Raw genomic sequence first — 24,012 nt, 5'->3', positions numbered from 1 at the left:
GATTTAAAAAATAAAGAACATACTCAGGCAGTTGAGGCAGGAGGATCACTTGAGCCCAGGAGTTCCAGGCCAGCCTGGGCGACATAGTAGGACCCCATCTCAAAAAACAACACTTTTTCCAGTAGAGACAACCCTCACACCAGAACATGCCTCTCACCAAGGATCTTTTTTATCCCCCTCTGGGAGAGAAGAAAAGGAAACACAAGCACCAGGTGCACAGCCCCAGTTCCTACTTCAGGAAATGTGAAATGCCCAGGATGCTGTAAAAGCATCATGGCCTTTAGCCACACACAAGTGGTGCTTTTGTGTCTTGGCAGCTCTGCTGTCCTCCGCCAGCCCGCAGGAGGAAAGGCAAGACTCATAGAAGGGTATTCCTGCAGGAGAAAGCAGCACTAAAGGAACCCTGAATCAAGACGAATGGGAAATGATCCCAATAAGCACATTCTTTTTAAAAAAAAACAACAAACATAGATTTCTTTGATCAGAATCTAGGTGCTCATAATTGGCTCTTAACTAATATTCAGGTATGCTGGGGATGTTTGGGAGATCCTGCCCTAGGGCATCTGTGTTTATTTCTTCTATTCCCAGATATCTGTCTGCTCATAAGGCACACATCCTACTTCATTCATGCCATTTCTTCAGAGATTTTCTTCTCTGGTTGCTTTTCTTTTCTTTTCTTTTTTGAGACAGAGTCTCACTCTGCTGCCCAGGCTAGAGTGCTGTGGCGTCAGCCTAGCTCACAGCAACCTCAAACTCCCAGGCTCAAGCAATCCTTCTGCCTCAGCCTCCCAAGTAGCTGGGACTACAGGCATGTGCCACCATGCCCGGCTAATTTTTTCTATATATTTTTAGTTGTCCAGATAATTTCTTTCTATTTTCAGTTGAGACGGGGGCGGGGGGGTCTCGTTCTTGCTGGTCTCGAACTCCTGACCTTGAGCGATCTTCCCGCCTCGGCCTCCCAGAGTGCTAGGATTACAGGCGTGAGCCACCATGCCTGGCTGAAAATTCTTTGTTAATCTTATATTGTTGGTACTCATTAGAACTGGTATCAGAGTCAGCCTGTGGCTGCGGTGCATTTTTTCTTCATTATAGAAATAATTATTTCATGGGATATATCTTAAAATTTGTCATGAAAATAAAGCACTTGAATCACCTAATTTAACCTCTGGGAATTACATATTTGACCATTTAGATTCTTCTATTAAATATCTTATTTAAAAATAATGATTAAGAGGAGTATTGGAGAGTGGTTAAGAGCATGAACAGATTTCAGCTCCAGTTCTGCCACTTACTGGCTTGCAACTTTGGGCAAGTAAGCGCAATTTCCTCAGCTTTGAAGTGAAGATAATGATAGTACCTACTTCTTACCGTTTCTGTGAGGGTTAAATAATTTTATCAGTTAACACTTACATAATACTACTAGGTACCAGGCATCATTCAACACATTTTACATATTTGAATTCATTTAATCCTCACAGCATCCCTGAATTGTAGGTAGCTGTTATTATTGTGCCCACTTTATAGATGAGGAAACCAAGGCACAGAGAGTTAAGAAATTTATCCAAAGCCCCATAGCTAGTCAGTGGCAGTCAGGTTCCAGACTCCATTCTCTTGACCACAGTGCTATGTGAATGCTTAGCTTACTGATGGGCCTTCAACAAATTTCAATAATAAAAGTAATATAGGCCGGACACGGTGGGTCATGCCTGTAATCCTAGCACTGGCTGAGGCAGGAGTTCAAGACCAGTTTGAGCAAGAGCCAGACCTTGTCTCTACAAAAAAATAGAAAAATTAGCTGGGCTTGGTGATACACACCTCCTGAGTAGTCCCAGCGACTCAGGAGGCTGAGGCAGGGGGATCACTTGAGCCCAGGAGTTTGAGGTTACAGTGAGCTATGATGATGCCACTGTACTCTGCACTCTGTCACTTAAAGGGTGACAGAGTGAGACCCTGTCTCAAAAAAAATATATATATATATATAAAATAAAATAAATAAAAAATAAGGGAGATATGATATTATAATACAAAGATTATGTAATCATTATAGAAAATGAAGATAATACAGCTAAACTAAGTAAAGAATAATACAGATACCATCTTCAGTCTAGTGTCTCAGAAAATTAAATATAACCTATTTAATCACATATTAATACAACATGAACTTCTTAACATTTTTGTAACTTATTTTAGTTACATATTAATATAACATGAACTTCTTTTGGCTTAATTTGATTTTTGACCTCCTGTTTTAATTTGCAAAATGGCTTTAATACCTTATATTACTTGCCTTCTTTCTGCATACTTGGCATCCGTTTTGGAAGTAAGCTAAGGAATTCTTTTGAGTCGTTCTTAAGATTGAAAGGCATTTCTATCAATGTAAGATGTTGTGGAGCCTGAATTAATACATAATTTAAATTCCCACCTATATTCAAGCTTAGAACTCTTATTAAAGGAATTACTTATTGACATTGGCGACAGGGAACTCTGGTCCTAGAGTTTTCATTTTTTACTTCCAACAGAATTTATGGCCAATGCTGGATCTACTTTTGAAATAGCCAAAATTTATAGTGTTTCAATGCAAAGCAGGATATAGGGATATAACTGTGAGGAGATACAAAGATACATAAGACATGGCTCTTGTTAACTTTGAGCTCATAATAAAGTTAGCATATTTAAGCATAATTTGCATACAGACCTTAAAAATCATGAGCAAAAAAGATAATATTGACATTTTATTGCTATCTCTTAAAACTCCAGTTTCTACTTACATATCTTCAAGATATATAAGATCTCGGCCGGGTGCGGTGGCACATGCCTGTAATCCTAGCACTCTGGGAGGCCGAGGCGGGTGGATCGCTCGAGGTCAGGAGTTCGAGACCAGCCTGAGCAAGAGCGAGACCCCGTCTCTACTAAAAATAGAAACAAATTATCCGGCCAACTAAAAATATAAAAATTAGCCGGGCATGGTGGCGCATGCCTGTAGTCCCAGGTACTCGGGAGGCTGAGGCAGTAGGATCGCTTAAGCCCAGGAGTTTGAGGTTGCTGTGAGCGAGGCTGATGCCACGGCACTCACTCTAGCCAGGGCAACAAAGTGACACTCTGTCTCAAAAAAAAAAAAAAAAAAAGATATATAAGATCTCAGGGCATCTTTTAAGACTCAATAAAATATTCAGACTCAGAAGACTACCATGGACCATACTTGGCATCTATCTACTTATTAGAAGGACACAGGTCAGGAAGGGCAGCAGCAGGCATTCCTAGTCAGTGGAGTAATCCTCACGGAAGCTCATGCAGCAGTCCAGAGGCTTCTGTCTCCATGTCCAAGTCACAGCTCAGGTGCAAGGAAACAATATATATCCATGTTGTACAGATTAGGGAGCCACCCTGGCTTAGAAGCCTTATGCATCACAAGTGTCAATATGTCTTGTAAAAGCTTTATCAGCATAGCTTCCAGAGTCCCACAAGGGACATAACCAGTTATGAGTCATTGCCCTCAGAGGAGCCCAAAGCTATAGCTTCCTACCAGGTAATTGGATAATTTTGCCTAATCACACAGCTGACAGTCAGTCACCTTATCAGGTTTCCAGGGCAACAGGGCTAGAAAATCCAAGGCCATACTTGTCTTTAAAGAGAAGAAGAGAGATTTGTTAACCCTTTATCCACAGCTTTTCCAAAATATCTTTATAAAGATGATTGTTTTCAAATTTGCGTGAAATAAATGGCTTTGAAATCGCATCATGTGATAACATGTTAGCTTTTCTTCCTTTGAGTGTTTTTCCTTTTTTGGTAGGTCGAATCAAATATTCTGAACAGGTGTATGATGCGTGTATGGATACATTTGACTGTCTTCCTCTTGCTGCCCTCTTAAACCAGCAGTTTCTCTGTGTACATGGAGGAATGTCACCTGAAATTACTTGTTTAGATGACATTAGGAGAGTAAGTAACTTTTTTTATTTTCATAGGATTTATTTTTAAAATTTGTTTTTTATTTAAAGCTGTCAACCAATATATCTTTAGCCGAAATTTTTAAAATACAGATAATCAAAAGTAAGAAAACGGGCCAGGCACAATGGTTCCAGGCTGTAATCCTAGCACTTTGGGAGGTGGAGGTGGGAGGATTGCTTGAGGCCAGGAGTTCGAGACCAGCCTGGACAACTTAGTGAGACCCTGTCTCTAAGAAAAATTTAAAAATTAGCCAGATGTGGTGTTGCGCACCTGTAGTCCCAGCTATTCAGGAGGCTGAGGCAGGAGGATTGCTTGAGACCAGGAATTTGAGGTTGCAGTGAGCTATGATGGGCCACTGCATTCCAGCCTGGTCTATATAATGAAACCCTGTCTCTAAAAAAAATTTTTTTAATAAAAAAAAATTTAAGAAAATGGAAATGAGACTGGGCACGGTGGTTCATGCTTGTAATCCTAGCATTTTGGGAGGCTGAGGCGGGAGGCTTGCTTGACTGAGTTCAGGAGTTGGAGACCAGCCTGAGTAAGAGTAAGATCCTGTCTCTACTAAAAATAGAAAAAGATTAGCCAGGCATGGTGGTATAGGCCTATAATCCCAACTACTCAGAAGGCTGAGGTAGGAGGATCGCTTGAACGCAGGAGTTTGAGGTTGCAGTGAGCTATGATGATGCCACTGCACTCTAGCCAGGGCGACAAAGTGAGACTTTGTCTTAAAAAAAAAAAAAAAAAGAAAGAAAGAAAATTACCTGTGATTTCATCAATGCAAGATAACTACTATTAACATTTTGATATATACCTACCAGAAATTTTCCATAATTTTTTATGACATCTGTGCTTTTACCAACTAGAAACATAACATTCTTAGAGTACCTTTAGACAACCTTAAATTGTGTCACAGTGTGAAAGGAAAGAAACCAGGGTTTTAGTCCCGGTCCTGCCATTAATTGTGTGACTTTGACCAAATCACTTAACTATACCGTCTTCTCTATGAAATGAGGAAGTTGGAGTGGATGATCTGAGGACTCTGCCAGCTCTGAAATGTATTGACTTTAACATTTTAGATGATATAGTTTAATTGTTTGCCTTACATGGTGATTATAATTTCCAAGATTGTGTATCTTCATTATTGAAAAAAGATGACTAGTCTTTTTTCACTTGTTATTGTACATGACCATCTTTTCCTCTCTACCTTTGTATTCTCAGATTTTCCTGTTCATAAAACTGTTCTCTCTGAATTGAAGTCAGTCTCCTCAGGGTGAGAAGGTGTACCTACATGCACTGACTTTTCTCCTGCGTTTATTGTCTTGAAAATAACCAGGATTTCTCTTTTACATAGTAAATTTTAAATTTTATTATTCTGAATCAATTGTATTAATAAAAAACTCCTCTTTCACTCAGTAGAACCTCTGTTCTTGGCACTGAGCTGTTCTAGCTACTTGTTTTCTTTTGGTTTTCTTGCTTTTGACTAAAGCAGCAGTGACTAAAGGCTTAAGTTAATAACTTGTATTGAAATGCCTCGGCTGCGTAGAATGGAAAGGATAAATGTCCTTACAAAATAAAATTGGCATTCTTTAAAACGAAGAAATCTCCACTGGAATGAGGTAAACAAGGAACAGAACCATTATAAACCCTTCCTGTTCTCATGGTAACATTGACTCATCTACGCAATTGAAATGAACTGTGCATAGTCTTTCTGAAATAGTATATCTCTATAGGGGTTGATTTTACATTCAAATTAAATGAGTACTGCTTTAAGATTAGGATGTAGGCCGGGCGCGGTGGCTCACGCCTGTAATCCTAGCACTCTGGGAGGCCGAGGCGGGCGGATCGTTTGAGCTCAGGAGTTCGAGACCAGCCTGAGCAAGAGCGAGACCCCATCTCTACTAAAAATAGAAAGAAATTATATGGACAGCTAAAAATATATATAGAAAAAATTAGCCGGGCATGGTGGCGCATGCCTGTAGTCCCAGCTACTCGGGAGGCTGAGGCAGTAGGATCGCTGAAGCCCAGGAGTTTGAGGTTGCTGTGAGCTAGGCTGACGCCACGGCACTCACTCTAGCCTGGGCAACAGAGTGAGACTCTGTCTCAAAAAAAAAAAAAAAAAAAAAAAGATTAGGATGTAAATGGGTCCTTTTCTACGGTATAGTTAGATGAAAAGAATATTTATAAAAATTTATTACAGAAAAATAATAAAAATTGTGTATCAAAATTTCTTAAATATTCCTTTTCTTATAGGAAAACCCTTTAGGGACTTACTGCCTTCTCTCTTAATAGATTCTTGTGGATGCAAAGCAATTTTTTTTTTTTGACACACTACTTTCCAAGAGCCCTTTTACTTTCCTGATTTTTTTTCTGTTGGCTTTTGTATATCTTCTAGTTAGACAGGTTTGTTGAACCTCCTGCCTTCGGGCCAGTGTGTGACCTGCTTTGGTCTGATCCCTCAGAGGATTATGGCAATGAAAAGACCTTGGAGCACTACACCCACAACACTGTCCGAGGGTGCTCTTATTTTTACAGGTAAGCTAATCCTTGAAATAGAAATTACAAAGGGAAACTGCAATACATTTCATCAGGTTATTTTTAAGTATCTTATATCTCAAACAAGTATAGTATAGGCACTTTTGTTTAATTTTTTGATTAATAGAAGGCAGAAAACTCTTGTTTGTTTATTTTCTTAGGTATTATGCCCTAAGAAGTATAACACACCAAACATGATTGGACATCTGGCAATCCTTTGATATTGTTGTCTGACCCTACATGACTATTTGTTCCTAAACATCAATCTATACATTTTGTAAAAATAAAGATTTCTTGGCTCTTTCCCCAGAGATTCTGGTTCACTAGGTCTGAGACAGGGGAATCCTGTTATGTTTTAAAAAGCTCTCCAACTTTTGGAAATGCTGGTGTAGACAAAGATATAAAAAGAACAGGACATTGTGAACTAAGCCGAGTACATTTCCTGGAAGTTGGCTGTTGTTTTAAACCTCACATGTGAGCTTTCATTGTGATTTGATAGTCAAAAATAGGAAGATATAAGGAAGTTTCAAATCTAAATTATTTTTAATCCCAATATTTTATTGTGACAAGAATACATACATTTAGTCCCCCCAAATCTCTGTTAATTGACTAAGATAATGCATTCATTAAATAAAAATACATACACACAAAAGAAGCACCAATTTTGCCGTTAGTTTTAGCACTCTTCTAAACTTTTTTTCATTTCTCCATGCCAACTTTTCCAGTGACTAATATGATGAAATCATTTAACTTTATTTCTTTTTACATTGCTTAAAATAAAGAGCATAATACTTATTTATTTTTGGCAGAATATAAGTTGGTGCAATTTCTGTGGATACCAACTTGGCAGTATCTCTCAATTATAAACATACATGGCCTTTGATCCAGAAATTCTCCTTCTAAAACTTAATCCTGTGGCTATGCAGTTGATCCTTATTATTAGCAGATTTTGTATTTGTGAGTTCCCCTGCTTACTAAGACCTGTTTGTAACCCCCACATCAATACTTACAGAGCTTCCACAATTATTCTTGGACACGCATTGTGCATAGTTGACAAAAAATTTGAGTTTTGCCACACACATGTTCCCAGCTGAGGTTGAACAAAGTGATGCTCTGCCTTCTTTTCAGCTCTCATATTATAATATAAATAGTTATTCTTTTTGTGGTCTATTTAGTGCAACATTTTTCATGGTTTTGTGCTTTTTGTTAGTGATCTCACTGTTTAAAATGGCTCCCAAGCATAGTGCTGAGATGCTGTCTAGGGTTCTTAAGCACAAGAAGGCATACCTTACAGAGAAAATATGAGAGTATTAGGTATAAGCTTTGTTCAGGCATGAGGTATGGTGGTGTTGGCCAGGAGTTCATTGTTAATGAATCAACAGTATATATTAAATAAAGTATCTTTACGCAGAAACACATCTGAAACAAGGCGGGAGGATGGTTGAGGCCAGGAGTTCGAGACCAGCCTGAACAGCATAGCTGTCTCTACAAAAAATTTAAAAATTAGCTGGGCATGGTAGTCCCAGCTGCTCAGGTTGCTGAAACAGGAGGATCGCTTGGGCCCAGGAGTTTGAGGTTGCAGTGAGCTGTGATGTGTCATTGCACTCTAGGCTGGGCAACGAAGAGAGACCCTGTCTCAAAAAAAAAAAAAAAAAAAAGAAAGAAAGAAAGAAGCTTTTCCCTACATTTTCTTCTAGTTATTTTACTGTTTTAGGTCTTACATTTAAGTCTTCAATCCATTTGAGTTGATTTTTGTATACGGTGTAAAAATGGTCCAATTTCATTCTTGTGCATGTGGATATCCAGTTTTCTCAGTACTGTTCATTGAAGAGAATGTCCTTTCTTCATTGTGTGTTCTTGACACCCTTGTTGAAGATCAGTTAACTGTAAATATGTGGATTTAGTTATGGGCCCTCTATTCTGTTCCATTGGCTATGTGTTTGTTTATTTTTGCCAGAACTGTACTGTTTTGGTTATTGTTGCTTTGTAATATATTTTAAAACCAGGAAGTGTGGTGCCTCCAGCTTTGTTCTTCCTGCTGAAGATTGCTTTGGCTATTTGGGGTCTTACAGTTCCACATGAATTTTGGGATTTTTTTTCTATTTCTGTAAAGAATGACATTGGGATTTTGATAGGGATTGAATTGAATCTGTAGATCACATTGGATAGTACGAACATTTTTACAATATTCTTCTAATCCATCAACTGGGATGTCTTTCTATTTATTTGTGTCTTCTTTTCCTCCATTAAGGCTTTATAATTTTCAGCGTATAAGTCTTTTACATCCTTGGTTAAGTTTAATTTGTGTGTATTTTATTCTTTTTGTTGCTATTACAAATGGGATTATTTTCTTAATCTCCTTTTTTAATTTATTTTTTATTTCAGAATATTATGGGGTACAAACGTTTTGGTTATATAAATTGCTTTTATACTGTTTGAGTCAAAGTTATAAGATATACTGATTTTCGTATGTTGATTTTGTATCCTATAACTTTACTGAATTTGTGTATTTGTGAATTCTAATAGTTTACCTGTGAAGCTACAAGTAGATTCTTTTACTTTTCTAATAATTTGATAGTTTTATGGTTGAAGAAAATTATGTGTTCAGTTTTTAGCACCTGCTGTACACACACACACACACACACACACACACTACTATCATACTTTTTTATGTTACAATACTAAGAAAAGTTTTGGTGTTGTATTGTTTTGAGTTAAGACAAAAAAGTTTTAAATGGGGGAGCACTTTCTATTTTTGGATTATCTGTTATCTTCATGTTTGGTCTGTAATGAGGTATTTTAGTGAAATGGAAAAACAGAATGATGATTACTAAGATATTAATAAAATTCTAGTGGTGTATAATAATTATAATCTTGAAACAAAATCAACTCATCTCATCTTGACTTTGCCCCTTCTTCCTATTAAAGATAATTATTTTAATTCTGAATTTGTATATTCTAACTTTTTTTTCAGTTACCCTGCAGTTTGTGAATTTTTGCAGAACAATAATTTATTATCAATTATCAGAGCCCATGAAGCCCAAGATGCTGGGTAAGTTATATTAAAACTGTACTGAATATCACTGCAGAATGTTTACCTTTAATATGAAGACACACGAGCTGTCATCTCTCTTCCAGGTATCGAATGTACAGGAAGAGCCAAACAACAGGCTTTCCATCACTTATTACAATTTTCTCTGCCCCCAATTACCTAGATGTCTATAACAATAAAGGTAATGGAGTCCAGCCATACTTGAGTTTGAATTTGTGAGTAAATGTGAGCTCCAGTTTAATTATATGTATGTGTGTGTATTATTTTTAAATATAAATTTTAAATATGGAAGAAGAGGTCTTCATTGAAACAAAGGCCAAGACATTTAGAATTTCTGCTGCTGCTTGGTCTTCATCTCCTAAGGCTCTTTGTGAGTATAAATAATGATCATAATAGGTCAGGTTTGTACTACTGAATCAAAGTATAAGAGGAATAAATTGCTTCGGGTTCATGTTAGAACAGTTAGCATAAACTATTCATTTTGGTGAACTTAATTTGTTTATAACAGTACCTGAAAAAATGTGACCATTGGTATTTTAATGTTTGTCAATTATTTAGCTATTTTTGTTCTTCTTGAAATATAGTATAGGTAGAGCGAATAGTGTACAAAAAGTCAGAAATAAAACTTCATTTTTGTCTAAGCCCTGCCAGAAACTAACAGTGTGACTTTGGGTAAGTCACATAATATTTCTAAACCTGTTTCCCATGTGAAAAAAGAGGACTGGATATACACATGCCTTTTGTTCCAGAAATTCTTCTAAGACTTTATCCTGTTAAAGTCTTTTTTAAAATTTAAAACTTCTATGATTCATAAGTCATAAGTTTTCTGTCAAGGTAATGATCCTACTAAAAACTTCATGTCTGTGTAATTATTTTGTTGTTTTATAAAGTATGACTGTAAAACAATAGGACTTTTAAAACAAACATGCCAGAACAAATATATCCAAATGAGTATTGTCCCTTCAAAGTAGTTACTTTGGGAGGTTATACACGTATTCCAACAATGCTGTCCTTGTTCAGAAACATTTTTGGAACTCCTCTTTTGGCACTGCCTTCAGAGTCTGCGACACATTCTTTTGATTATCCTCAATGATGGGAAATCTTCGTCCTTTGAGGGTGGATTTGATTTTTGGACAGCCAAAAGTCATTCGGAGTCAAGACTGATAAGGTGAGTGATCAAGCTAGATGATACCATTTGGGGTCAGAAACAAGGTATGATTGTAAGGTAATGAGACTTTTTTCTCGTGTTGCTGATACGACGACTCTGGAGGCACTTCCAAAAGAGGAGTTCCAAAAACGTTTTGAGTAATGGCAGTATCTCTGGATTAATTGCATGGTAAGGCAGCAAGTTGTGTTGAAAAGAATGCCAAGCAAGGAGTCAGAGTTCCTAGTCTAGTCCCGCTTCACTTTTAAAAGGGTATCACATTTTAAAAGGTATTTAACTTTTTTGAGCCTCAGTTTATCTTCAAAATACCTGTCATATTGTGGAAGATGTTAGAATAGTGAAAATGAATATTAAAGCATTGTTCAAAGTATAAACTGCTATAATACTGTAACATTTTACTGTTACTGTGCCTGATGTGACAACATCAAAGGACCACACTCATCTGATATAAAGGTCTGGTGTGTTTGTAGTTGGTGGTTTTTTAAGTCTCATTACTTTATAGTCATACCTTGTATATGCAGTTGGGGAGAGAAGTTTCAAAGAGGGCCAAAATGTGCTTAATATTTACTCTATTTAAAAGTAAACGATGGAATGGCGTATCTATCTCATTTAACTCTGATTTGGGTCAGTCATTTCAGTGTGTCTTTCAGTGATGTATCCATTTTTTAAAAACATTTCTTTGACTTATTTTCTCTCCTAGGCTTATGTGGTTTTCTTTTTACTTCTTACCATTCTTCTCTGAGCCTTAGCTGTACTTCAGTGCTCTTCTGCTCCCCAAGTTCATTCATTGCTTCCTTTTTCCTAATATTTCCAATATATTAGCAACCTGGTTTTATTCTTGTTTCCTCCCTTATCAATGGGATGCATTGCTTGTGTTTTTAAACATCTTTAAGGACACTTAGTGGCCCTAGACCTCATATTTGTAATGAAGGCTTTCCCTTCTCACTCCCTTTTTCAACTTCGTTATTAAGAGTATCTGTTGATCGCCCAATGGGTTTATCAGCGTGCTGAGCTGAAACGCGCCGCCTGAATCAGCAGCCGCTGTGCAGCTTGCTAACTGCCAGCTCATTCTGCGTCCCTTCTAATCTGGTTTTGTTACTGATTATTCCTTTAGTGAACTTTTAAATTCACAGTCCATTCTGAGTTTTCTGTCAGCTTCGATATAATTGGAGACTTTACTTCCAAATAATCTTATTTTCTTAAGCATTTTTTTTTTTTAGGAAAAAGGCAGAAAATGTGGCATCTGAAACAATCCCTGGTGGTGCTGAATTACTTTCCATACAAGTACCTCTTTTCTTGAAAAAGGCAACTCTATCGCCCTTTTTCTTCTCTTTATACTGTTGCTTTTCTGTCTTTCATAACCTTTAGACCTATTGGTACCTATAGGTATTTCTTAGTTCCACTGGTTACATGAAAGACCTTTAAGTCATGATTTTAAGAGATTCTTGTTCCTATTTTTTTCTGTCCACTGGGAACATACCCAAAAGCAGTTTTTTGGCTGGGCGCAGTGGCTCACGCCTGTAATCCTATCACTCTGGGAGGCCAAGGTGGGAGGATCGCTCAATGTCAGGAGTTTGAGACCAGCCTGAGCAAGAGTGAGACCCCGTCTCTACTAAAAATAGAAAGAAATTATCTGGATAACTAAAAATATATAGAGAGAAAGTTAGCCACGCATGGCAGCGCATGCCTGTAGTCCCAGCTACTCCGGAGGCTGAGGCAGGAGGATCGCTTGAGCCCGGGAGTTTGAGGTTGCTGTGAGCTAGGCTGATACTACAGCACTCTAGCCCGGGTAACATAGTGAGACTCTGTCTCAAAAAAACAAACAAACAAACAAACAAAAGCAGTTATTTCAAGCTCTTATTTCTAGTCATATACTATTGAAAGATACCTCCCCCTTCCTTTTCCTGCGTAGATTGAGGAAGTTGCTGAATATCAATATGATATATTCACCTAACCTAAATAAAGTATATATACATGAAAATAATGAGACATGGACATTGTAGCAGTGTTAGGTTTTTAAGAACTAGAGATTTCTATTTTCATGTATTTTTCTTTATAATCTTTGGCATATATTGACATTCAGTAACTTAAATTTTGAGAACACTAGGTTATCTTATAACAAAGAAGCAAGAACCAAGAGATGACCTGTGTCTGTTATATCTAGAGAACTGTTAAATCCTATTATATTTTATGAGCACATTAAGAATAATTAAGAGAACAGTGTAAATATTAGTGGTGGTGAAGACTAAGGAATTGGATTTTAAGACTTTTAAAATATAAAGAAAATCAGTTGGCATCAAAGTATATGTGCAATTATATGAACTGGTTAATATTAGACATTTAGAGTGTGCTGGCAATATATGGACTGTGTATTGGAGAAAGAGGCAGTTTTAAAATCCACTATATTGTATGCAGAGATGATTTAATCTACTTTTGGACATTAAGTGTAAATTGCTCCAAGTTTGCCATTTGTATCCCCCATTTTGAATTGATAACTGCTATTTATAAACTCTCAGAGGGTTTATAAAATCTTTGGCTCTGGCTAATGATTAGCAAAATAGGCTATGTCTGTTTAATGAATGGTATTTGCCCTCAAAAGAGAGTTGTGATTGTAACTATTTAGCCTATAAAAAGAAATTATGGGGAAATTTTTCGCATGTATATCCTGAGGTTTCTATGGATAGTTACTGTGCAGTGACCCTTTGAAGTTTCAGTTTCTTTTGTACTTTTATTATATGAGCATTTCGGGTAACGTTGTTCCTTGGAATAATTCTTAAAACAATGAACTAGCTGGGCATGATGGCTCATGCCTATAATCCCAGTATTTTGGGAGGCTGAGGTGGGAGGATTGGTTGAGGCCAGGAGTTTGAGACCAACCTGGGCAACAGAGTGAGACCCTGTCTCTACAAAAAATTATAAAATAGCCAGGTATAATAGTCGGGGATACACAGGAGGATCACTTGAGCCCAGAAATTCAAGGCTGCAGCAAGCTATGGTGGCGCCACTGCACCCTAGCTGCCTGGACAACAAAGTGAGACCCTGCCTCAAAAAAAAAAAAAAAAAAGGAATGAACTATACAAAATGCTTTAAATTTTTTCATTTGCCTTTCACGTAGTACTGAATTTACAAGTGGAAAATAAGTTCCTGAATTCTGTGAATTCAGGTACACAACTGTACAAAACCTGCCAGTTGCCTGTCATGGTCCTGTGGCAGATTTTCTTGCTTTTTTCCTTTTTAGCTGCTGTGTTGAAATATGAAAACAATGTCATGAACATCAGGCAGTTTAACTGTTCTCCACACCCCTACTGGCTTCCAAACTTTATGGATGTTTTCACATGGTCTTTACCTTTCGTTGGGGAAAAAGGTAAGAGAACTAAAGCGTCTGGACCATGGCTTGTTTTAGCTAGTGACCGAGCACACCTTCGTGTTTGCTTGAGCCCCCTGATGGTTCAGACATGCTTTCTGATTTTGTTTGTTCTCTACAAAGAATTTTAAGTGACACTTAATTGGTTCTTAAATTTTAGTTCTAGTCTATTATGGTTTTCTTATTGTAGGTATCAATTTGAAGTAGCTGACCTACTATTATCAACATGTTAAAATAACAGTTACTTACCATTCCTTCAGTGATTTCTTTAGTGCTAAAGAGATTTAGATAGGATTTATTGTCCTTAGAATTTTATGTACAGATAAACTATGCAAATATAAAATAAGCCTGTTGAACAAAGGCCTATTAGCTTAATTAACTTCTTCGTAAAATGAGAAGAAATGTTCTCATGTGCTTATCAGTGAGGAAAAAGTTCTGAACATCAATCTAATAAAATCAAGTAATTGGCCAAGTGTGGTGGCTCATGCCTATAATCCCAGCACTTTGGGAGGCAGAGGTGGGAGGATCACTTGAGACCAGGAGTTTGAGACCAGCCTGGGCAACACAGTGAGACCCCATCTCAAAAAAGAAAAAGAAAGAAAGAGAGGAGGGAGAGGGAGGGAAAGAAGGAAAGGAAAGAGGGAAGGAAAGAAAGAAAATAATCTTGGTTAAAAAAAAAAATCAAGTAATTATGCAATAGAGTCTTCAAAGACTCCAGACCTTTGCTAGAGCAAGTAATCTACCCACTTCTTTTTAAACCTGAAGGTCTGGGTTTATTGCTACTCTTTATAGCCATTCTTACTAATATAATAATAAACAATTTTGTTTATGCTTATTTACCATGTATGTTTATTTAGATATCCACATTATTTTAGAGAAAGTCCCTTATTAATTGTATAAATTTTGGATTATTTTGTCTTATCGTGTAGTCACAGAGATGCTGGTTAACATTCTCAACATATGCTCTGATGATGAACTGATTGATGATGATGAAGAAGGTAAACTTCCTCTTTTGAACTGGAAACTAAGGAGAAGTTTGGATTTTAGTTGTTTTAGTTTATTTTGAATAATTTTCTTTTGTTTTTTTAAAATAGAATTATATACATTGTAGAAAATAAAATTTGAAAAATATAGCAAATCATAAATAAGAAAAAAAGTCACCCATAAACCTACCATCTAGTAGATATCCACTGTTAACATCTTGATATATACTGTATTAGCTGTCTTTTATCTTTGCATATACTTTTCCTCTTTTTTTCTTTTTAATAAGAATAAGGTCATGTAATGGTATCGTGTATATTTACTGTTTTTGTTTTCTTTTGTAGACTAGTTTCTAACGGATACATAGTCTTCTAAGTTGATTATTCTTTGTTTTAACCAATCCCATGCTATTGGATATTGGATTTTCTTCCCAACTTTTTGCTTGTAAAATTCCTACAGTTTTGAAAATTTATATAGATAAATCTTTGTGCATTCTGTTAACAACCAGTATTTATTAAGTGCTTGATATGTTCCAAGTCCTGTTTAGGTCCTTGCTTGCCATAAGCTTATATTCTAGTGTAGGGAAGACAAACAAGCAATAAATATGAGTCAAATGGTGATATATGCTATGAAAGAAAGTAAAGCAATATTAGAAAGTCAGGGATAACATTTTCTTGATAATTTCCTTAGGAAAAATTTGTAGAAATTGAATATCTGTGTCAATTAGTACTTAAAATTTTAAATCTGATACAGATATCCTCTAGAAAGGCTGTAACACTCTACGCTTGTGTGTGATACATAGTTCACAGTGCTCTCTCCAGTACTGTTTATTATACTTGTTATAGTCTGATGTTTTTAAATTTTTAATTTGTATTTTTATGTGTGTATATTGGCCATGTTTATTTCTCTTTTGTGACTTGTCAAGTCATATCTTCTATACATTTTTCTACTGAGTTATGTGCATGTTTTTTCTTTCCTTTTTGACATGTGAGGGATCTTTGTATAGTAACATTTTGTTGTATTTGTAGTCAAGTATTTTTTTCCTAGTGTGTTATAGGAGGTTTGATTTTAAAGGTAGGTCCTAACCTACCTCAGAATGCAGGATATTCTGGAGAGATGGTGGTCACCTGAGCACAAACCTGACTGTCTCATTTTCTCCGGGCTCTGTGCTGAGGTGATTCACTTAACTGTTAAGATAAACCACCTCCATAGTAGAGAAAGCCTAGCTCGCTTTGGGAATCTAAAGGCAATTCTCACACATGCTTATGCTTCAGCTTCCATATTGAAGGTCAAGAGCAGACGGAACATAGGTTGTAAGTACCTTTATGGGATAGGCGATCACTATAAGGAACTAGTTCTTAAGGAATAGTGCAGCCAAGTGAAAAATTTTTAAAAATAAATAATAAAGAATTTAAGTTAGGGGCAGATGAAATATGGAAGAAAGAGATGTAATAAAATTTATATTCAAATATAAGTGGAAATGGAAATTATTATGAACTCTATGTGTTAAGACAGGATTCTTCATCACCATCAGGGTATTCTTATAAAAGTATGCCCAAAATGATATATGAGAATATTTATTGAAGTATTGTGTTTAATAGCAAAAGGTTCAAAACAATCTAAATATCCCTCATGGAGTGGTGGGTAAATCAATTATGGTATATCCATATGCTAGATTCTCTGCCTGGAATATTATTTCCCTTAGTCAAGCTTCCTTTCTTCTCTTCTCTTCTAGTTAGCTCCTGTTCAACTTGTTACTTCCTCATGGGAGACATTTTTGACACCCCTAAGTAGAGCCAGTACCCCTGTTATGCTCTCATATCACTATGTACCTCTCCTTTGCATTTGTTAAGAGTCTCAGTTTTACACTTATTTATATCAGTACATGATTAATATGTTTCACCCCCCCCACCCCCCGCCAACTATAAACTCCCTGAGTCCTGGGACAAAATTGAGTTTCACTCACCATTATAGCCCCCCAAACAAGTATAGTGCATTGAGCACAACAGGTAAATATTTGTTGAGAGAGAGTGAATTGAATTATATGAAGTGCATCTGTTTTTTAAAAATATGAATTAAGTAGGGCTACAGGAGCTGACATAGAAAATGTATTAGATATCCTGTTAAGCGAAAAAGTAAATGGATCGAATCTTCTCATTCCCACTTTTTGCCAAAGTGTGTGGATATAAGCTGATATATCTATTATTTTTCCTGAAAGGAAATGAAAAAAGACCTTTTAGGTAAAGATGGTGAATTGAACACACTTGTAATTCCATTCCCTTCTCAAACCACATTAAAACCATAATAAAAGTTTGGAATTTTTTAAAGTCATGTAAACTAAGGATTTCCACTTCATCAAAGGCAGACTGACTAGTTTAGGTCAACTGTATGAAGTCAACTAGAAAAGCTAGACAAAATATTTTTTGAGTTTGTTTTGAAAGCATCAGAAAGTGAATAAAGTAGTGAAGAATTACCAGGTTGTGGCTGGGTGTGGTGTTTCACGCCTGTAATCCTGGCACTCTGGGAGGCTGAGACGGGAGGATTGCTTGAGGTCAGCAGTTGGAAACCAGCCTGAGCAAGAGTGAGACCCCATCTCTACTAAAAATAGAAAAAATTAGCCCGGCATGGTGGCATGCACCTGTAGTCCCTGCTACTCAGGAGGCTGAGGCAGGAGGATCTCTTCAGCCCAGGAGTTTGAGGTTGCTGTGAGCTAGGCTGACACCATGGTACTCACCCAGGCAACAGAGTGAGACTCTGTCTCAAAAAAAAAAAAAAAGAAAGAAAAAAAGAAAAAATTACTAGGTTGAAAAAATTACTAGGTTGAGACCTGGAAAAAGGCAGAAATCCAGAGAGGTGAGACCAACATTTGGGATCATTTCTCATTTAAGGATATTCATGGATTTTAAAAGAGGAGGCTAAGAGATTGAGCAGCCCTCTTGATAGCCTTTTGTGGCTAAGCTAAAAAATTTTGGGGTTCAGGCTTGCCAAGTGTGATGTGATTGCTTCGGTCTGGGACCCCCAAAGATTACATCTATGTAAGAGTAAGAGTGAGCTGGAAATAGGGCAGCCCCGGCAGGGAATATAACCTACCTTCAAATTATTTCAGTCCCTGAAATTTAAATAAGGTCGTCCCAGACACCTGAGGAAAGCAAACCTCTCTGGGCTAAGATAACATCATGTAGAACCATAAATGATTTCTACAAATGGTCTTTCAAATAGAATATATGGGCCGGGCACGGTGGCTCACGCCTGTAATCCTAGCACTCTGGGAGGCTGAGGCGGGTGGATCGCTCGAGGTCAGGAGTTCGAGACCAGCCTGAGCAAGAGCGAGACCCCGTCTCTACTAAAATAGACAGAAATTATATGGACAACTAAAAATATATATAGAAAAAATTAGCCGGGCATGGTGGCGCATGCCTGTAGTCCCAGCTACTCAGGAGGCTGAGGCAGTAGGATCGCTGAAGCCCAGGAGTTTGAGGTTGCTGTGAGCTAGGCTGATGCCATGGCACTCACTCTAGCCCGGGCAACAGAGCAAGACTCTGTCAAAAAAAAAAAAAAAACAAAAAAAAAACAAATAGAATATATGGTTCACAACAAAAAATAACCAGGAATGTAAAGAGGTATAACAACATGAATGAGAAATAGCAAAAATACAAACAGACCCTTGGGTTCTCAAGGCATTGGCTTTATCACATTAAACTTTAAAATAACTATGCTAAAAAATAAAATATAGCTGTGCTTACTATGTTCAAGGAGATAAAAGACCAGATTGAGATAGAACTGAAAAATAAAATAACAAATTAAAAAATTCAATGATGAATTAACAGCAGATTCAATAAAGCTAAACAGAGAATAAGTGAACTAGAAGATAGATCTGAAGAAACATCTAGAATGAAGCATGAAGAGAAAAAAGGAAAATATACACACACAGAAAGCATCAGAGATGGAGGATACAGTGAGTAGGCTTACTATATGTGTGTTTGGAGTTCCAGAGAAGAGGAGCAAAAGAATGAGGTAGAAGCAATATTTGAAAAGATAACGGATAAAATTTTCCCAAATCAATAAGACATTAAATGTAAATGCAAGCAGAATAAATACAAAGAAAACAACACCTAAGCACATAGTAGTAAAAGTGCTCAAGACAAAAGACAAAGAAAAAAAATCTTTAAAGCAGTCACAAAAAGATTTCTTTCAAAAAAGAACAATTAAACTGATAGTAGATCCTTCATGGAAACAATGGAAGAAGAAAACAATGGAATAACGTATTCAAAGTGCTGAAAGATAATAACTGATAACCTAGAATTTTATTAGTAGAAATAAATACCCTTCAAGAATGAAGGTGACATAAGCATTTTTCAGTCTCTCTCCCCACTTAAAATTTTAGTAAGAGAATTACCAGGAGACACACACTAAATGAAATTCTAGGCCGGGCGCGGTGGCTCACGCCTGTAATCCTAGCACTCTGGGAGGCCGAGGTAGGCGGATCGTTTGAGCTCAGGAGTTCGAGACCAGCCTGAGCAAGAGCAAGACCCCACCTCTACTAAAAATAGAAAGAAATTATATGGACAGCTAAAAATATATATAGAAAAAATTAGCCGGGCATGGTGGCGCATGCCTGTAGTCCCAGCTACTCGGGAGGCTGAGACAGGAGGATCGCTTGAGCTCAGGAGTTTGAGGTTGCTGTGAGCTAGGCTGACGCCACGGCACTCACTCTAGCCTGGGCAACAGAGTGAGACTCTGTCTCAAAAAAAAAAAAAGAAAAAAAAAAAAGAAATTCTAAAAGATATTATTCAAGCAGAAGGAAAATCCCAGACTGAAGCTTAGAGATTCAGGAAGGAATAAAGAGCAAAAATGGCAGAAAATATGTGGGTAAATCAAATGTAGACTTTATTAACCAATAACAATAGTTTTTGTTGAATTTCAAAGATTGAAAATATATGACAATAATTTTGGGATAAAGAGAGTTAAAGAGTGTGAGGGCTGTACGTTATCTGAAAAGAGGGGAAAATGTCCATTAACATTACACTTTGATAATTAAGAGATGCATGTTGTAATCTCTAGTATAACCTGCAAGAAAATAGTTTCAATTATATAACTTTTAAGTTATAGAAAAAAATGAAATGATGAAAACCTAATTCAAAAGAAAGCAAGAAAGGAGGGAAGGTACATATAACAGTAGGACAAATCTAATGATGATGGCAAATATATCAGCAATTTTATTAAATGTAAATTGACAAAAGAAAGATTGTCAGACAGGATTAAAAAAAAAAAAAGCTTAACAATGTTTTATAGGAGCCATCCAAAGCATAAATATATAGAAAGTTCGAAAGTAAAAAGACAGAAGTAAATATATAATGCAAACACTAACCAAAGAAGAGCTGATGTAAATAGATTAATATTACATGAAATAGAATCTGAAAAAAATAAGATGTAAGGGGCCAGGCATGGTGGCTCACACCTATAATCCTAGCACTTTGGGAAGCTTGAAGTGGGAGGATTGCTTGAGGCCAGGAGTTCAAGATCAGCTTCAGCAAGAATGAGACCCCCATCTCTACAAAAAAATAGGAAAAGTTAGCTGGGTGTGGTGGCGTGCACCTATAGTCCCAGCTACTTGGGAGGCTGAGGCAGGAGGATGACTTGGGCCCAGGAGTTTGAGGTTGCAGGGAGCTATAATGCACCACTGCACTCTAGCCTGGGAAACAGAGCAAGATTGTGTCTCTTTAAAAAAAAAAAAAAAAAGGGTAAGAAGTTGTGTTCATCAAAAAACTCTATTAAGCACGTGAAAAAGAGGCTACAAGTGGGAAAGGAATATTTGCAACACAACCAAGAAAAGGCCCATTTGCTGAAGATACAGAAACTACAGATTAAGACCAGACGTGGTGGCTCACACCTTTAATCCCAGCATTTTGGAAGGCCAAGGCAGGAGGATTTCTTGAGACCAAGAGTTCTAGACCAGCCTGGGCAACGTGGCAAGACTTCATCTGTACAAAATGTTTTTTAAAAAATTAGCCAAGCATTGTGGTGTGCATGGGACTCCAGCTACTCAGGAGGCTAACGTGGGAGGATCACTTGTGCCCAGGAGTTTGAGGCTGCACTGAGCTATGATCATGGCGTTGCACTCCAGCCTTGGGGACAGAGTATAATCCTGTCTCCAAAAAAAAATTTTTTTAAACCCCACAGATTAATAAAGTGAGATTTGAACAATCACTTCACAAAAGACGATATCCAAATGGCCAGTAAAAAATATGGAAAGATACTCAACTTACATTAGTAATCAGGAAAATGCAAATTAAAATCATAATGGGATGATACTACACACCTACCAGATTGGCTAAAATTAGAGATGAATAATACCAGATGTTGGCAAGCATGTGTAGCAACAGGAATGCTTTTACATAGAAGTATAAATTGGTACATTCACTTCAGTTGATAATGCCAAACTGTTATCCAAAGTTGAACATATACGTACCCTATGACTAAGCATTCTAATCCTAGGAATGTGCTCAACATAAATATATGCATACATGTATCAAAGAGAAATATACAAGAATATTTATAGCAGCCTAATTCTTAATTCCCCAAAATTAGAATCAGCCCAAATGACCATTGATGGTAAAAAGGATAAATAGTGGAATGAAAGAGAACTACAGCAACAGGGAAAACATGGATTAATCTTAAAAACATGATGTTCAGCAAAAGAAGCCAGACCAAAAAAGTATGTACATGATTGCCCCAATTAATTACATAAAATTCAAAAACAATGAAAACTAGTGCTTATGGATGTGTGCTTACATGGTAGAACTATAAAGAACAGCAAGAAAATAATTTCAATGAAGATGGAGAGAATGATTCTCTTTCAGGAGGAGAGAGACTACAAGCATTAGGAGAGGCCTAAGGGGAGCTTCTGGGGTCCTGGCAACATTCTGCTTATTGACTTGAGTGGTGGTTATGTGGGCATTTGCTGTTTAGCAAATCATTGAGTTATGTATCAGTTTTGCGTACTTTTCCATATGTTTATTACACTTCACAATAAAAAAGGTTAAAAAAATTATACACCTATAAAAATGAAGGAATTTTTGGAAACTGGAAAACAAATGCATTAGTGTCATTGACTTAACTGATTCAAGGAAAGCTCAAGCCCTGCTTTGCAATAGGGAATGCCGAGTTCCAGCACAGAATCCTCAAAAAGCAAAGGAATTGGCAGCACCAATTGCTGGATTTAGAACTGTGGGAGGGGGGAGTAGAGGGGGGCAGTGAGCTAACATAAGTAGACTGGGCGAAAGCTGTTTGAAAGGCAGTTAAAGTCCTAGTTTCCACTGGGCAACTGTCTCCTCTCCAAGTCTGGAGACTAATCTCTAAAAAGTGTAAACCAAAGGATTTCTGGACTGGACATACGATTGAGGGCATCAGTACCTTGCCAAAAGCAGGTGAATTAAATGACCATATGCACACTGAGTTCTCTGACAACGGCCCACCCTGATCACTCAGTGTAAAGCACATGTCAGCAATCTCCGCCCACCAACTCTGAAAGCTTTTTAGTCCCTTACTCTTAATCATGAGCAGACACCAAGGAATATCAGACACCTAAGGAAAGCCTTTAAGACATCACAACAAAACAGCAAAAGCCAACTTGAATGAACTTGAAATTCTGAAGAACATTCAAAACTTTAAAAAGGAAGAACTATAATATCCCCTGAAAGATGAGAAGATACTGAATCCACTAAACAAAAAACATAATGTTCTTATTAAGAGATTTGTTAACTTTTTGTTCTGTTCTTTGTTCTTGTTCCTTGTTTTCAGCATCATTTGTTGTTCCACAAATGATGTCTTTGTCTAATGTTATTTTCATGATCTGTTAGGGTAGAAAATGTTGGCCAGTAATAGATGTGAATTAATGTAAAATGTAAACTTTTAAGAAATGGAAGAAAACACTGACAGAAGAAATCTGTAATTTAATGTCCTAGCATGTTACCAAGGGTATCTCTTTTGAGCTGATAAAAGTAATAGCCTGCTTCTCTCATTGCATTTCACTTTGATTTTTTTTCTCTCTTCCATGTAAACTTAAATTTCTCTTCTCATATTTCTATCTTCATCTCCTTGTTTCTTGGTGTCTCTTCTCCCTGAAGATCACTACATTTCAAGCTATCAGAAAGGTATCCGACGAAAATGTACTTAGAGCTTAATACTCACTGTCTGTCCCACCACTACCTATTGTTTAGACATCTTTAATGGATAGAATAATTTCGCACAGGCTCTCCATCCTCCCTTTTAGTTTCAATCTGTATGTTTTCTCTGGACCTGCTGCATGATCCAGCAGGATACTGAGAGCTGGAGGTGAGGAAGGGGAGCCCATGTTTCTTTTTTTGACTTTTGAATGCAGCCACCTGACGCATGCGTGGACCTTGGCTTCTCATGTGTGGGCTATTTGCCAAATCTTAAATGAGAAAAAGCCATAAAGTCTTGGGTTAACTTTTTTGATGTTGCTTTTTAAGATACTGCAACAGTTGTCAATAGTATTGTGAGGAAATAACTCACCAGTGTGAGTAAGTGATGATTATGGAATGAAAGCAGCCCTCACTAAGTTCGGGAGAACTAGCTGGACATGTTTATATGCAGAAGACAACTGCTGGAATGATCACTTGCCGTTTGGCAGGCCAAACCCTGCATCCTAAGGTGGCCCACAGCATTCTCAAAAGAGACCTTTGCTGTAGCAACTGTCTTTGTGAGGTTCATTTATGTGTGTGTGTTTCATTCTTCACTGTGTTCCACATTTCAGAACCACAAATAAGTTCCCACCTCTCATAGACCCACTCAGTCTGCCTTGTTTGTGGCACCTCCAAGTTTTTACTTCATCTTTTTGTCTTCTGGGTTATTTTTTCTCTTGGTCATTACAACTTCCTGGGATTTTTGTTTGTTTAAACAAACTTAGGCCTTGATTTCTTATTTTTAAAACAATAGTTTCTTTAACTTAAA

At 37.1% G+C, this 24,012-nt stretch overlaps 1 protein-coding gene across 2 annotated transcripts in view; it reads left to right on the top strand.

Annotated features, from left to right (window-relative positions):
- PPP3CC (protein phosphatase 3 catalytic subunit gamma) overlaps positions 1-24,012 on the top strand; it is a 62,773-nt gene that overhangs the window by 29,688 nt on the left and 9,073 nt on the right. The window contains exons 5-11 of one of the 2 annotated variants that reach the window (XM_069485149.1): positions 3,791-3,936; positions 6,338-6,477; positions 9,452-9,529; positions 9,616-9,710; positions 13,933-14,058; positions 14,988-15,056; positions 23,166-23,192. In XM_069485149.1, coding sequence (XP_069341250.1) covers positions 3,791-3,936; positions 6,338-6,477; positions 9,452-9,529; positions 9,616-9,710; positions 13,933-14,058; positions 14,988-15,056; positions 23,166-23,192 — 681 coding nt within the window. The remainder of the gene's footprint in view (positions 1-3,790; positions 3,937-6,337; positions 6,478-9,451; positions 9,530-9,615; positions 9,711-13,932; positions 14,059-14,987; positions 15,057-23,165; positions 23,193-24,012) is intronic. The other variant, XM_069485148.1, reaches the window with a different exon arrangement.

The sequence above is a fragment of the Eulemur rufifrons genome, chromosome 12 (genome assembly GCF_041146395.1).
Source record: "Eulemur rufifrons isolate Redbay chromosome 12, OSU_ERuf_1, whole genome shotgun sequence".
Lineage (NCBI taxonomy): Eukaryota > Metazoa > Chordata > Mammalia > Primates > Lemuridae > Eulemur > Eulemur rufifrons.
Note: the sequence above shows the minus strand (reverse complement) of the source record. Positions and strands in the feature narration are given on the sequence as shown.